Below are 17,107 nucleotides of genomic sequence, written 5' to 3'. Positions count from 1 at the left end.
CATGGTTCAGTGACAGTAAATCTCCCTTCCACCCTAACCACATTAGGCGGCTGTTTGACACAGATTTTTTGGGATTTTTTTGGATAGTAAGAATTAATTAGAATTTAATCAAATTTTGACATCATTTCATTCATATTTCGAACAGTTTTTGCGAATTTTCTCAATAATTTCAGTCAAAAATAACAAAGTTACGTTGTGATGTCCGCTGAAGGCTGTGAGTATAGCTCTTCAATTGCGTGCCGTATAGTCATTCCGATTTTCATCTGAAATCAAAAAGGTTTTGAGTTTACATTAATTACTTATTTTCTAAGAATATGAACCTCAATTCAGGTGAAAATAATGAAAATTAAACATTTTGCAGGCGTTGGAATAATTTACTTCGATTTTCACTATATTTTTTCTAATTATACAAATAAAAATACCCTTAAAATCATGATATCATCTCAGATTTAGTTCATATAATTCGTAATTTTGTAAAGAATCATAATATCTATTTTCATGATGATCCGTTCTACACTTTTTGAGTTAGACTGCACGCAAATGTGAAAAAAGTCATTTCGAGATAAACGCGTTTGAAAAATAAATTCGCGGAAACTAGAAATTCAAAGAAGTTAACAATAGGGTAAAATGCTTATCGATTAATCTGCGAGTCCAGCATCATATACCAATCCTTTCTCTTCGTCATAGGCTTCGTTTTGCACTTGCAGCAGTGCTTTCGAGCTTTCCGACCTTCCTTCGATTCCAGCTAACTGCGTCGATTCTGCCGGCTCACGCGCTGGTTATCCATTTGTTCGGCATAACTGAAGCTTCGTGTGCCTACTACAATTCCTGCCTCGTTCATGACCATCAGAAGGGATGAATTTCCTTCATTGAATAAGCCCGCTGCTAAATACGATGCCAATTCAACGACTTTCAGTGCGGAGTGCAAGTGTTTAGGAGGTGGAATTAAAACTTTCATTCGCAGTTTAAGTGTGGCCACCTAAACATCTCTCCAGTAATTCATCCCTTGCTAAATCTTAATATATTGGAAGAATTTCCTTTTGGACCCGATGTGCACTCGGTTCTATGCTCAGAAAATCTAAACGCGTGCGAATTTCGCTTTGAAATTTTGACAGGTGTTCTTGGATAGTTAACCTAAAGATTTACGCAATTAAAAAAACTCGTATATTTTGAACCTACTAATGTGGTTTCCCACTTAACAATGCTGAAATAACGTCAACACTGGTAACATGACGACTGCCCAGGATTGAAGCATTGCAGTGACTCAACCACGCAGGCCGTCGTTGCCTACGTGTTTGCGACTCACGCTCGCGATTTCAACATGCGCAGCGGAAAATCTCCACCTACATCATACTCCGCGAGCCACTTAATGGTGTGTGGCAGAGGGTGCTTTCGGTACCACTATCTGATCCCTCCAACACTGTATCACTCGCTAATAGTGCGGGGGAATGAAGAATGATTGTCGATAAGCCTCTGTATTGGCTCTAATTTCTCGAACTACCTCCTCGTGGTCAATATGCGAGATGTATGTAAGGGGAAGTAATATGTTGTCTTACTCCTCCTGCAAAGTGCTGTCACGATATTTCAATAGTAAATCTCTCCGTGATGCACAACGCCTCTCTTGTAACGTCTGCCACTGGAGTTTGTTTCGATCTCCGTAACGCTCTCTCGCCAGCTAAACGATCCCTTGACGAAACGCGCCGCTCTTCGTTGGATCTTCTCTATGTCGTCTATCAGTCCTACCTGATAAGTATCACAGACAAATGAACAATACTCAGGAATCGGGAGAACAAGCGCCTTATGAGCCACTCCTTTCGCGGATGAGTTACATTTCCTTAAGATTCTTTCTATGAGTTTGAGTCTGGTATCTGCTTTTCCCACTATATGTTTTATATGGTCGTACCACTTAATGTCGCTCTGGAGAGTTACTCCTACATATTTTACGGCAAACGCTGTCCTCAGCTGTTCATCATCAATAGTGTAGCTGTACAATAGTGGATTTCTTTTCCTATGTATGCGGAATATGTTACATTTATTTACGTTCAGGGTCAACTGACAGAGCCTGCGCCATTCATCAATTCTTTGCAGCTCGTTCTGCAAATTCTAACTAACTTCTGGCGTTGCTACTTTGGCATAGACAACTGCATCATCTACGAATAGCCTTAAAGAGCAGCCGACGCTTTCTACTAGATCATTTATATATATTGTAAACAGCAACGGTCTTATCACACTTCCCTGTGGTACTCCGGATATTACCTTTACATCTGTCGATTTAGTTCCGTTAAGAGTAACGTGTTGAGTTCTATCTGCAAGAAAGTCTTGAATCCAGTCGCAGGTCTGCTCCGATACTTCGTAAGCTCGTATTCTTTTCATTAAACAGCAATGCGGGACGGTGTCAAATGCCTTACTGAAATCAAGGAACACGGCCTCAACCTAAGCGTCGTTGTCCACTGCGCTGTGGATCTCATGGAGGAACAGAGCGAGCTTAGTTTCGCAGGGTCTCTGTTTGCGGAATCCATTTTCATTTTTATAGGGGAAATGTTCAGTTTGCAAAAACATCATAATTCTAAATAGACGACAGAGGGATAGAGAAACAATTAAAATCGCTCAAAAGAGGAAAGGCCGCTGGACCTGATGGGATACCAGTTCGATTTTACACAGATTACGCGAAGGAACTTGCCCCCCTTCTTGCAGCGGTGTACCGTAGGTCTCTAGAAGAGCGTAGCGTTCCAAAGGATTGGAAAAGGGCACAGGTCATCCCCGTTTTCAAGAAGGGACGTCGAACAGATGTGCAGAACTATAGACCTATATCTCTAACGTCGATCAGTTGTAGAATTCTGGAACACGTATTATGTTGGAGTATAATGACTTTTCTGGAGACTGGAAATCTACTCTGTAGGAATCACCATGGGATTCGAAAAAGACGGTCGTGTGAAACCCAGCTCGCGCTATTGCTCCACGAGACTCAGAGAGCCATAGACACGGGTTCACAGGTAGATGCCGTGTTTCTTGACTTCCGCAAGGCGTTCGATACAGTTCCCCACGCATTCGGGAGGACGACGGTTCAATCCCGTCTCCGGCCATCCTGATTTAGGTTTTCCGTGATTTCCCTAAATCGTTTCAGGTAAATGCCGGGATGGTTCCTTTGAAAGGGCACGGCCGATTTCCTTCCCAATCCTTCCCGAACCCGAGCATGCGCTCCGTCTCTAATGACCTCGTTGTCGACGGGACGTTAAACACTAACCACCACCACCACCACAGTTCCCCACAGTCGTTTAATGAACAAAGTAAGAGCATATGGACTATCAGACCAATTGTGTGATTGGATTGAAGAGTTCCTAGATAACAGAACGCAGCATGTCATTCTCAATGGAGAGAAGTCTTCCGAAGTAAGAGTGATTTCAGGTGTGCCGCAGGGGAGTGTCATAGGACCGTTGCTATTCACAATATACATAAATGACCATGTGGATGACATCGGAAGTTCACTGAGGCTTTTTGCAGATGATGCTGTGGTGTATCGAGAGGTTGTAACAATGGAAAATTGTACTGAAATGCAGGAGGATCTGCAGCGAATAGACGCATGGTGCAGGGAGTGGCAATTGAGTCTCAATGTAGACAAGTGTAATGTGCTGCGAATACATAGAAAGATAGTTCCCTTATCATTTAACTACAAAATAGCAGGTCAGCAACTGGAAGCAGTTAATTCCATAAATTATCTGGGAGCACGCATTAGGAGTGATTTAAAATGGAATGATCATATAAAGTTGATGGTCGGCAAAGCGGATGCCAGACTGAGATTCATTGGAAGAATCCTAAGGAAATGCAATCCGAAAACAAAGGAAGTAGGTTACAGTACGCTTGTTCGCCCACTGCTTGAATACTGATCAACAGTGTGGGATCCGTACCAGATAGTATTGATAGAAGAGATAGAGAAGATCCAACGGAGAGCAGCGCGCTTCGTTACAGGATCATTTAATAATCGCGAAAGCGTTACGGAGATGATAGATAAACTCCAGTGGAAGACTCTGCAGGAGAGACGCTCAGTAGCTCGGTACGGGCTTTTGTTAAAGTTTCGAGAACATACCTTCACCGAAGAGTCAAGCAGTATATTGCTCCCTCCTACGTATATCTCGCGAAGAGACCATGAGGATAAAATCAGAGAGATTAGAGCCCACACAGAAGCATACCGACAATCCTTCTTTCCACGAACAATACGAGACTGGAATAGAAGGGAGAACCGATAGAGGTACTCAGGGTACCCTCCGCCACACACCGTCAGGTGGCTTGCGGAGTATGGATATAGATGTAGATGTAGATTCTTGAGCATGAACCATGTTACCTAATTTTACAACAGACTGACGTCAGCGATATAAGTCTATAATCATGTGGATCTGTCTTACGGCCTTTCTTAAAAACGGGAATGACCTGCGTTTTTTTTCCTGTCGTTACGAACCTTTCGTGGCTCAAGCGATCTACGATAAATTACTGCTAGAAGGTGAGCAATTTATTTCGCACGAACCGATGCGTACATAAGTGCGGCTGTGTTGGAGGAGGGGGTGGAGCAGGCAATCTCGTAAAGGTTTGATCCTGTTTAATGAACTCTCCCAGTCTGTTGTGCATAAAGAAAAAATGAAATGATCGTAAGGCATTGTTGGCCGGGAGGCCCCAACCGGGGAAGTTCAGCCACGAAGTGCAAGTCTTATTTCAGTCGACGCGACATTGGGCAACTTGTGTGCCGGTGATGAGGATGAAACGATGGTGAGGAGTGGAGAAAAATCTCCAACCAATCCCGGGAATCGAACCCACGCCCGCTGCATGGGAGGCAGGCACGTTACCACGCAGCTAAGCAGGCGGACCGCGGTGCGTCATGTTTCCACAAGTCACGTCTAATCCGGGTGCGCTGTCCAATGTCAACATGTCCAAAAACAGTGACCTGGGACCACCGCAGGAAAGGGACAATCATGTTACTAGACTTTTAAATTAATTACTTGTGATCTACTGCCATGAGTTTTTGGCAGCTTATACCGTTTACACCCCGCATATTGGATGTGTCTCCCATGGTTCATCAGGCGCTATTTCTCTCTTGATGCGACAGGAATTTGAAGTTTAGTTTTTGCAAGGTATAGCCGGAGTGAGCCCAGACAAATGCTGCTCATCAAGTGTCTCACGCGATGGCCAGCGTCGACGGGGAGCGTAGGTTTGTTTCCTGTTACAAATGGAATGACTTTAAAATGAAATTTTACGTGACCTAGAGTAGTCTACTGCTTTATTCGTGCATATTACGATGGTCACTCCAAAAGAAATGCACACTATTTTTTTTAAAGCCATCTATTACTCTACATGTTTGAAAGTTTTACAGTGTGTAGATACATCCTTTAGGAACAATATTTTCATTTCTCCACATAATTTCCATCCCTCTCAACGGCCTTACGCCATCTTGGAACCAGCGTTTGTATACCCGCACGGTAAAATTCTAGACCAACCTGTTGGAGCCACTGTTTGGCAGTGTGCACAAGGGAGTCATCATCTTCAAATCTTGTTCCATGAAGAGAGTCTTTCAGTTTCCCAAAGAGATGATAGTCACATGGAGCCAGGTCAGGACTGTAAGGCGGGTGTTTCAGTGTTGTCCATCCGAGTTTTGTGATCACTTCCATGGTTTTTTGACTGACATGTGGCCGTGCATTGTCGTGCAACAGCAAAACATCCTGCTTTTGCCGATGTGGTCGAACACGACTCAGTCGAACTTGACGTTTCTTCAGTGTCGTCACATATGCATCAGAATTTATGGTGGTTCCACTTGGCACGATATCCACAAGCAAGAGTCCTTCAGAATCGAAAAACACCGTAGCCGTAACTTTTCCAGCAGAAGGTGTAGTTTTGAATTTTTTTTTTTTTTTTTTTTTTTGGGCGAATTTGCATGATGCCACTCCATTGATTGCCTCTTCGTCTCTGGTGAAAAATGATAGAGCCATGTTTCATCACCTGTCACAATTCTTCCAAGAAATTCATCTCCACCATTCTCGTACTGTTCTAAAAGTTCGCTGCATGCCGTTTTTCTTGTTTCTTTGTGAGCCACTATCAACATCCTGGGAACCCACCTGGCACAAATCTTTTATAACGCCAACACTTTCAGTATTCTGCAAACATTTCCTTCCCCTATCCAGATGTAGCGTGACAATTCGTTCACTGTGATGCGTCTGTCAGCAGTCACCAATTCGTTAACTCTCTGCACATTGTTTGGAGTGTGTGCAGTACGAGGCCTGCCACTGCGAGGACAATCCTAAATATTGCCGTGCCCGCTTTCATCACGTAACCGGCTTGCCCACCGACTAACTGTACTGCGATCGACAGAAGCATCTCCATACACCTTTCTCGACCTCTTGTGGATGTTTCCCACTGTCTCGTTTTGACAGCACAGGAATTCTATGCCAGCACATTGCTTCTGACGAACGTCAAGTGTAGCAGCCATCTTGAAGACATGCCGTGACGGCGCCACTCACGGGAGCAGGTTGAACTAAGTTTGAAAACAAGCGGGAATGACGTATCTACACACTGTGAAACTTTCACACATGCAGAATGAAAACTGTATTTTTAGGAAAATAGTGCGCATTTCTTTTGGAGTGACTCTCGTAACAGCAACAGTTAAACACGAAGATTAACCAGTACTACAGCAGCGACTAAGAAGTGCTGCTGCACGCAGTAGCAAACGCAGTGGGCCATAGCGGTGCTGGGGTACTGGCTATTCTTCGTGTTTTACTGCCCCCGTTAATACACATCGATAAAAGGAATATCACACTAGACTAATTTTCTACCGCTCTGCCGATTGGGCACATAAAACTTTATTTGTAATGGCAAATAAACTTACGCTTTCCATTGACGTTTGGCGTCGCTTACAAAAGTGATGAGCAGCATTTGTCTGTGCTGACTCCAGCTACACATTGGAAAAAAAGAAATTTGCAAATAACTAGCGAAATGCCACAGAAAACGCGACTGACGACTCCTAAGAACGGCAACATGTATACATGTCATTAACTATCAGATACGGTATGCCATTCCTGTGTAGCTCATAGTCTAACTCCCTTTTTAATTTATATAATAATGTGGCAATTTACTTCAGTTCTTACCTTGACTAGTGAAATATAGTATGGACCTTGCAGTTTTAGGTTTTTGTATGCAGTTTCATTTCAGTATTGTTGGCGACATTCGAGGGATATTCGGAATATAATCGCCTTCGATGAGAGAAAATTGTACATTCATCAGAAAAAATATTTAGCGACTTTTTTCATTTTCTACAAACATATTTCGCTTTTCCACGTTACCGCCTTTTATTTACAACAAGAGAAGCACCCTGTGACGAACGGCTGCAGTCGAATAAAAGTACCTCTAAAATTCTAAGACGAATCAGTTCTGCGACCTATCAAGATCATTTAACTTTCAAACTCAGTTTATATGTGCAGTCAATGCTTGGAAGTTGTTGCTTTTGTGGTCTTCACTGCAGAGACTGGTTTGATGCAGCTCTCCATGCTACTCTATCCTGTGCAAGGTTCTTCATCTCCCAGTACCTACTGCAACCTACATCCTTCTGAATCAGTTTAGTGTATTCATCTTTTGGTCTCCCTCTACGATATTTGCCATCCACGCTGCCCTCCAGTACTAAATTGGTGATCCCTTGATGCCTCAGAATATGCCCTACCAACCGATCCCTTCTTCTAGTCAAGTTGTGCCACAAATTTCTCTTAATGGTCGTAAAGACTACAGAAGGACATGTAGCTGGCCTGCCTGGCTAGCCACACAGTCTAACACGCTGCTTCCCGAGCGGAAAGGCGTACCGGTCCCTGGCACAAATCCGACCGGCGGATTAGTGTCGAGGTCCGGTGTGCCGGCCAGTCTGTGCATGGTTTTTAGGCAGTTTTCCATCTGCCTCGGCGAATGCGGGCTGGTTCCCCTTACTCCGCCTCAGTTACACTATGTCAGTGATTGCTGCACAAACACTGTCTCCACGTACGCGTACACCATGATTACTCTACCACGCAAATATCTTGGGTACACTCGTCTGGTATGAGACGTTTCCATGAGGGATCCACTGGGGGTCGAACCGCACAATAACCCTGGGTTCGGTGTGGGGCGGCGGTGGGGTGGGTGGACTGCTGTGGCCTGTTGTGGGGTTGTAACCCACTGAGAGCTACGGCGAGACGAAGCCTCTCCGTCGTTTGTAGGTCCCTGGTTCAATACAAAATACACACTACAGTGTAATGGATAACTATTATATCCATCAGATTCACAAGAGTCATAAATGAGTTATTACTTGGCAAAAAGCCCAGCATTTGCTCGAAACATTGTATGTTACCACTTGCTTATAGACTCATGTTTCCCAAAACAGAAGGTGATGTGTTTCTGTAGGTGCTTCCTTTATTCATTATCGAAGTGCAAATGTGGAATTTGAGTGAAGTGATTAAAATACAGAGCTATGGAACAGTACACACACGTTGACAGGGTTAACATGTGAATATGTTACATCATTTTCGATGTATCTGCGCTGCTGTAGCTAATGTAAAAAATCACACTGGTCACTTTACCATCCAGAACTCTACGATGTTTACCGTACAAACGCGGCCGACACTAATAGTTCAGGAGTGCTTTGTGACAAGATTGGGACGAAAGAGTATTTTCAATGTGACACAAAATGTAGTCATATCGAAAAACTCAATAACTTCTTAGTGATTATTGTTTTGTTTTATCACAAGTAAGATCATTAAAAATAGAATCCCTACTGACATAGTCTCACGTTTCAGTTTGCTGTAAACCTGATGTATCAAGATATCCCAAGACAGTGTCTCAGTCTCATCGCCGAAAAGGCCTGGGAGCAAGGACACGTATGGGTAAGTATGATGATTTTTTTTAATAACAACTGATGCTTTATCTATGAGGGAGGTGTCACATTAAGGTCTGTGAAATTTTTCTGAATGAAAATATTTGGAGGTGTTCTGATTGCGTTATTGCACTATGATATTGTAATTCGATTGTTCAGTGGTTCACGCCTATTGCAAATTTAAGTATTTGGTTTGAGTAGAACTATAAGATTTCCTTTCGAAAATACGCTGAAGAAACTGGTGCACCTGCATAGTATCATCTACGGCCCCAGCGAGCGCACAGAAGTCCCACAACACGACGTGCCATGGACTTGACTAATGTCTGAAATAGTCCTGGAGGGAATTGACACCATGAATCCTGCAGGGCTGTTCGTAAAGCCGTAAGAGTACAAGGGGTGGAGATTTCTTCTGAACAACACGTTCCAAGGCACCCCAGAAATGGTCAATAATGTTCATGTCTGGGGAGTCTGGTGGCCAGCGGAAGTGTTCAAACTCAGAAGAGTGTTTCTAAAGCCATTCTGTAGCAATTCTGGAGGTGTGGGGTGTCGCATTGTCCAGCTGAAATTGCCCAAGTCCGTCGGAACGCACAATGGACTTGAGTGGATGCTGGTGATCAAACAGGATGCTTACGTACATGTCATATGTTAGAGGCGTATCTAGACGTATCAGAGGTCCCATATCAATACAACTGCACACACCTCACACCAATACAGAGCCTCCACGAGCTTGTACAGTCTCCTGCTGACATCCAGGGTCCATGGATTCATGAGGTTGTCTCCATATCCGTACACGTCCATCCGCTTGATACAATTTGAAACGAGACTTGTCCGACCAGGCAACATGTTTCCAGTCATCAACAGTCCAATGTTGGTGTCGAGGGGCCCAGGCAAGGCGTACAGCTTTGTGTCGTGCAGTCATCAAGAGTACACGAGTGGGCCTTCGGCTCCGAAAGTCCATATCGATGATGTTTCGTTGAGTGGTTCGCACACTGACACTTGTTGATGGCCCAGGATTGAAATCTGCAGCAGTTTGCGGAAGGGCTGCACTTCTGTCTCACTGAACGATTCTCCTCTGTCGTCGTTGGTCCCGTTCTTGCAGGATCTTTTTCCGACCGAGCGATGTCGGAGATTTGGTGTTTTACCGGATTCCTGATTTCAAGGTCCATTTGTGAAATGGTCGTACGGGAAAATCCCCACTTTATCGCCACCTCGGAGATGCTGTGTCTCATCCCTGGTGCGCTGACTATAACACCACGTTCAAACTCACTTAAATCTTGATATCTTGCCATTGTAGCGGCAGTAACCGATCTAACATCTGCGCCAGACGCTTGTTGTCTTATATAGGGACTGCCGACTGCAGCACCATATACTGCCTGTTTACAAATCTCCATATTTGATTACGCATGACTATACCAATTTCTTTGGCGCTTCACTGTAACTCTTTCGGCAACAACGAGGAGGAGTCAAAAAGTAAAGGGACTTTTGCAGTTTGCCACCGAAGGGCTTGGTAACACTGCTAGTATCCAGGGCTGAAGTATGTCGTCTGGAACAGTTCTACACAACATGTCAGTCTTATTCTCGCGCTAGTTGTGTATTGTAGCAGACCGTGGAACATGGCAGCTCCATTGTCAATCTGCACCAAGGAGGATATAAGGGCAGTCTTGCGCTCTTTGTTTGCCGAAGACGTTAAACCTGTGAAAATTATTCGTCGAATGCGAGTGTAGTGTGGTGACAGCTATTTATAGCGTAGCAAGATCTACGAATGAACAGAGCGCTTGAAACAAGGAATGGCGAGGAAAGATCGGGCAGGTCATCGACGTCAACAACTGTGGGCAATTTGGAAGTCGTTGAGGGAGTGGTGATGGAACACGCAGTGGACGGAATCGCCAGTACTTTACATATCAGCCATGGTTCAGCACATTCCATCTTATACGACAGGCTAAACTTTGGGAAAGTATGTGCAAGATGGGTACCGAATAACTTCCAGCGTAGAGTAAGACGCAAAGGATGGTCATTTCTCGTAAAAATTTGACTCGTTATCATCGCGGAAAACTGCGAAAAGTTGTTACCCTGCAGCAAGAAAACGCTCGGCCACATTCTTCCAAACGGAGGGCTGGAACAGTAAAGAAGTTGGGATTCGAATTGCTGGAACACCCGCCATACAGTCGAGGCCTGGCTCCAACCGGTTTCTATGTTTGGACCAGTGAAGGAAGCGCTCAGGGGAAGAAGATTCGCAAACCGATGTAGACGTCGTTGATGCGGTGCAAAATTGTTTACAGGCACAACCAGAAAGCTTTTTTCCGACGGAATCAAAAAACTTGTGAAACGTTGGATAAAGTGTGTTGAAGTCCAGGGAGGTTGTGTAGAAAAATAATGTGTGTTTCAATTTTCTGTCATCAGAATAAATATTTTTCTTCTCAAATGGCTCTGAGCGCTATGGGACTTAACATCTGACGTCATCAGTCCCCTAGAACTTGGGAACTACTTAAACCTAACTAACCCAAGGACATCACACACATCCATGCCCTAGGCAGGATTCGAACCTGCGACCGTAGCAGTCGCGCAGTTCGGGACTTCGCGACTAGAGCCACTCGGCCACCCCGGCCGGCTTCTTTTTCTCAAAAATCTCTTTACTTTCTGACTTCCCCTTGTATTTATGTTTTTTTTTTAAGGAATTTGACACTTAAAATGTTCAAGTGTTACCGAAGATCCAAATTTCAGTTTTTTAGCTTTACCTTCAACAATATCAGCAACAAAACAAATTATTCTGTGCTCACTTATACTGCCAAAGATAATAAGAATTATAAACATCCAAACCGAAACAGTTGAAGAAATAAATGAAGTGTTAATATGTGAGATGGAGGATTCGTAAATGAAGCCCACAACGTAAAATTAGGATTGAAAACGTACATGAAATATTTTATGCCTTGTGTGGTATCCTAAAGAGCAAATGTATATATAGAAAAACAAAAACGGGCATCTATAAATCACTTATACTCAACATATGCATGTGAAAATTGGGACTGAAGAATATTAATCAGGAATATAGTAGGCAAAAGTTTGGGGCAGTGAAGGGCCATGTCAGCTGAGGAGGGCGCATTCGAAAAAAATGTGTAAGTATCTGATGAAATGTGCAAACTCGTATTCAGTCACGTATCCCGATACGACAGAAGTCACTTCTTCGACACGACTGAAGCCATCCACTGAAAAAATGTACTATCTTAGCCAGTAAGTGAAACCCTTCTTAGCTCACAATGAATGACTCCAGAGTGTTGAAGAAGAAGCACATATGATCATGAGTACTCGCTGATTGCCTAGAAATACCTACTGCTTTACTGTGGATCTAACAATCAATCTTGACGCAGCAAGTCCTTAACTGAATTAATACGATTACTGAAAGACAATCACATAATTAGCCAATGGAATTTCTCTTTAGCTCATCTACGCTACATGTGAAACGTACCTTAAGTGGCCCATAGACTGGCGACCATACTGCGCAATATTTCATATTGCACAATAATAATGACCGTCTTAAGATGATATTGAAGGTTGTCTAATATGGTGTACAATATACTGACAAATGGACTGTAATTAGCTTTTACTGACCAAACTATTTACAAGTGGTAAAGTCTCTGGCTAATATTGCGCGCTGCGCAACAGAATTATAGGATTATTTTTTTCGAAATCCCCTCATTCCGCAGTTATTCCCAATTGCGATGCAAAGGGTTGAAAATGAGATGAGCGTATGGCATTTATTGGCCGGGGTATCCCCTTCGGGGTTCGGCCGCCGTATTGCAAGTCTTTGTAGTTGACACCACTTCGGCGACTTGCGTGTCAGTGATGATGAAAATGATGGTGAAGGACACACAACACCCAGCCCCTTGCTGGGAATCGAACCCGGGCCCCCTAGCGCTGTAGGCGGTAACACTACCGCTGCGCTACGGAGGCGGGGTTGAAATTTGGCTAAAAGGTGACAACCAGCATTTGCCTTGTGGCGTTTCAAACAGCAACGTGTCGACGCATGTGAAGAAAAGGCCAACGCTCAGAACTTCATGTGAGGTGGGTTAATGGTGTCACATTGGCACCAAATTCCACTACAACTCTTCCCAACACCGCCGTCGACGTGTCACACGATAGGAAGGTCGTCGCAACCCCTCTTACCCACATTTCACCCCTTCTCTTGACGCCTCTGCTGTGGAGGTCAGAACCGCGACGCCAGCGTTGAAGTCACGTGGTTTGTTTACGGGTGCCCGAGGGAAACGTTTCACACACACAGCCGCTCAGGATCCACACGAAAGGGCTACGGGGGGGGGGGGGGGGGTTCATAAATGGAACCACCATTTTCCCTGGGGCGTTGATATCCACACAGTTCAGAATGCGATGAGCAACAGGACGAAGTTCTTCACAGCCTTCGACACTACTGACAACCCTCGACGTTTCAAGCCTTCCCTGAGCACACTGGGGGTTGCACCTCTAATGAACGTGATGGCATTCATTCGGAATGCAGCGCGATCGGCAATTTTACTCTCGTGTAGAGGTTCGCACCACTAGGGACCCGACGGTTCAATCCCGCGTCCGGCCATCCTGATTTAGGTTTTCCGTGATTTCCCTAAATCGCTCCAGGCAAATGCCGGGATGGTTCCTTTCAAAGGGCACGGCCGACTTCCTTCCCCGTCCTTCCCTAATCCGATGAGACCGATGACTTCACTGTCTGGTCTCCTTCCCCAAAACAACCCAACCAACCACTAGGGACCCCTCAGTACCATTCGATGGAATCTGAACGTGACTCGAAGCAGCAGAAGGTGCTTATGATTTTTAAACCTCCTGTTTCGCATCCTCCTGTAGCTTGGTGATGAGGGGGTGCAATATTGACACACATGTGAACAGAGCGGCAAAGGGTTCCTCTAAGAGTCTTCGGTTCAGGAAATCCACCTACCTATCTTTACCGAGAATGTTACACGTGAAACTGTACTGAAACAACCTGTGAAGTATTCAGAATGAGATTTTCACTTTGCAGCGGAGTGTGCGCTGATATGATACTTCCTGGAAGAATAAAACTGTGGACTGGACCGAGACTCGAACTCGCAGGAAGGTAGGAGACGAGGTACTGGCAGAAGTAAAGCTGTGAGGATGGGGTGTGAGTTGTGCTTGGGTAGCTCAGATGGTAGAGCACTTGCCCGCGAAAGGCAAAGCCCCGAGTTCGAGTCTTGGTCCAGCACACAATTTTAACCTGCCAGGAAGTTTCAACCTGTCAAGTATTCCTAGGCGTCTACAGGCAGGCATGTGAATGAGAAGGTGTGTCGAGGGGTTGTCTGCCTGCAGGCAACTCGAACAACTTGGCAGGAGCGAATATTGCAGTCGTGCTGCACTGAAGTAGTATGATTATTTTCGATGGGGAATCAGCCCCATAATGTCCTTTGAGATGGCTTCATACATGTGCGGTTGTCACTACCACACAAAGTGAGTGTCCTTGTGCCATGTTGAGTCATCATCAGATTATGTATCTCATCTGCATCTAGAAATTTGAAGTAAATCGGCACATCAAAAAAAGTTTTGCGTCACCCCCATTCCCAGAACTCCTGAAGATAGACATTGACTATGGATATTGTATCACAACACAGTCCTGTTGACTATTCGGAGATGTCACTAAACCTGCCCAGAGATGTAAACAACCTTGCATGAGCAGCGCCTATTAGATGGAGGTGGTCTGATAGCCGATCAGTTCCAGTCATTCCACCAGGAAGCAGGTACACGGCTCGTATTGTCGGCAGTTCAACCATGCCTATATGGTCAATACCGAAGTTCAATCGCGTCCGTATTGTTACTTTGTGCCAGGAAAGGCTCTCAAGGGAAGTGTCGAGGCATCTCAGACTGAACCAAAGCGATGTTGTTCAGACATGGAGGAGATGCGCAGAGACAGGAACTGTTGATGACATGCCTCGCTCGTGGCGCCCAAGCGTTACTACTGCAGTGGATGATCGCTACCTACGGATTATAGCTCAGAGGAACCCTGACAGCAATGCTACCAAGTTGAATAATGCTATTCGCGCAGCCACAGGACATCGTGTTACGACTCAAACTTTGCGCAATAGGCTGCATGATGCGCAACTGCACTCCCGACATCCATGGCGAGGTCCATCTTTTCAACCACGACACCACGTAGTGCTGCGTAGTGCCGAATGGACCGCTCAGGATTGGCATCACGTTATCTTCACTGATGACTGTCGCATATGCCTTTTAACCAGACTACCGTCGGAGATGTGTTTGGAGGGAATCTGGTCAGGCAGAACGCCTTAAACACACTGTCCAGTGAGTGCAGAAAGGTGGAGGTTTCCTGCTGTTTTGGGGTGGCATTATGTGGGGCCGATGAACGCCGCTGGTGGTCATGGAATGTGCCGTAACGGCTGTACAATACGTGAATGCCGTCCTCCGACAGATAGTGCAACCATATCGGCAGCATATTGGTGAGGCATTCGTCTTCATGAGCAACAATTCGCGCCCCCATCGTGCATATCTTTTGAATAACTTCCTTCAGGATAACGACATCGCTCGAGTAAAGTGGCCGGCATGTTCTCCAGACATGAACCCTATCGAACATGCCTGGCAAAGATTGAAAAGGGCTGTTTATGGATGACGTGACCCACCAACCACTCTGAGGGATCTACGCCGAATCGCCGTTGAGGAGTGGGACAATCTGGACCAAAAGTGCTTTGATGAACTTGTGGATAGTATGCCACAACGAATACAGGCATGCAATGATGTTTATGTGGGTCTCTATTCCAATTTTCTGTACAGGTTCCGGAACTCTCGGAACCGAGGTGATCCAAAACCTTTTTTGATGTGTGTATATGCAGAGTGAGTCAGGAGAAAAGGTACATGCTTTGAGGGGTGTACAAGTGATGATTCTGAACAAAAAAACTCCTAATAAACATATGCCCTTTTCGTAATCGTTTCCGAGTAAACCAATGAAAACTACTAGGAAAGTTAAACGTGTAGCGGCGTCCTTACTATGTCAGTACGACTTCACTTGCGCATGGTGCAGTTGTTTACCTCAAGTCTCAATCCGACAGTGCTTGTCGTAGTGCAAGGAACTACAGTGTTGTTACGTGAACAACGAATACAGTTTTGTGTGGTGAAAATGCCACGGATCTTCACACATGCAGAGTATGCTGACATGGTGTTTGTCTATGGTTTGTCCAATGGGAACTAAAGAGGTGCTGTGTGAGAATACCAACAACGATTTCCGAATCGCAGAGGGCCAGGTAGCAGGGGGTTTAGCTGGGTGTTTCACGGATTGCGTGAGCGTGGTACGCTTCCCAGCGTAAATGTTGTCTCTGAACGTCCCGTACAACAAACTCTTAATGTAGCTGAGAACACTCTTCATTAGTGGAACGCAACCCTACTACTAGCTCTAGAAGAATTGCTGCCCAGCTTGGTATTCCACAGAAACGAGTGATACGCACAGTACACGAGCACAGTCTGTATCCCTTTCATCGGCAGAGTGTACAACATCTGCATGAAGATGATGCTACCGCCCGGCAAGAATTCTGTCAATGGATCATTGCCAACGATCGATTAATTCCACGTATTCAGTTCACTGATGCGTCAGTATTTACCCGCAACGGAATCAACAACACGCGCAACTATCATGTGTGGGCAAATTAAAATTTGCACGCTACTGTGGAAACGAAATTTCAACGACGTTTCTCAGTCAACGTGTGATGCCGTATTATTGATGACCAACTCATGGGTCCAGTTGTTTTAGATAACTGTCTTACTGGGACACGGTATCTTGAGTTTCTTCAAAATGTGTTATCTGAATACGTGGAGGATATTCCTGTGGCAACACGAGCCCATGTGTACTTTCAGCATGACGGAGCTCCTACACATTCCGTACTGCCAGTGACACAGTATCTCAACACAACGTATCCTGGTCGTTGGATCTGTCACCGGGGAGTCATTGCTTGGCCACCGAGGTCACCCGATCTTACCCCATTGGATTACTGTTTGTGGGGGTGGCTGAAGAGTGACGTCTACAAGCGCAGAGTGGACACAAGAGAGGAACTTCTAGCTCGTATTTTACGTGCTTGTGCCCAGGTAAAGGGATGCGAAACTGAGCTCCGATCGTCGACGCAACACCTGTCTACAAGAGCAGCATCATGCACTGATTTTGACGATGGACTGTTTGAACATCTTCTGTGAGGAAATGTACACAATTAAACAAACCATAACATAAAA

The 17,107-nt window shown here is 45.0% G+C and overlaps 1 protein-coding gene across 1 annotated transcript in view; it reads left to right on the top strand.

Moving 5' to 3' along the window:
• The window catches only part of LOC126424779 (uncharacterized), a 111,502-nt gene that overhangs the window by 84,986 nt on the left and 9,409 nt on the right, over window positions 1–17,107 (top strand). Inside the window, exon 5 of the mRNA XM_050087543.1 lies at window positions 8,793–8,879. Within this exon, the coding sequence (XP_049943500.1) occupies window positions 8,793–8,879 (87 nt within the window). The remainder of the gene's footprint in view (window positions 1–8,792; window positions 8,880–17,107) is intronic.

Source organism: Schistocerca serialis, chromosome 10 (assembly GCF_023864345.2).
Source record: "Schistocerca serialis cubense isolate TAMUIC-IGC-003099 chromosome 10, iqSchSeri2.2, whole genome shotgun sequence".
Classification (NCBI taxonomy): domain Eukaryota; kingdom Metazoa; phylum Arthropoda; class Insecta; order Orthoptera; family Acrididae; genus Schistocerca; species Schistocerca serialis.
Note: the sequence above shows the minus strand (reverse complement) of the source record. Positions and strands in the feature narration are given on the sequence as shown.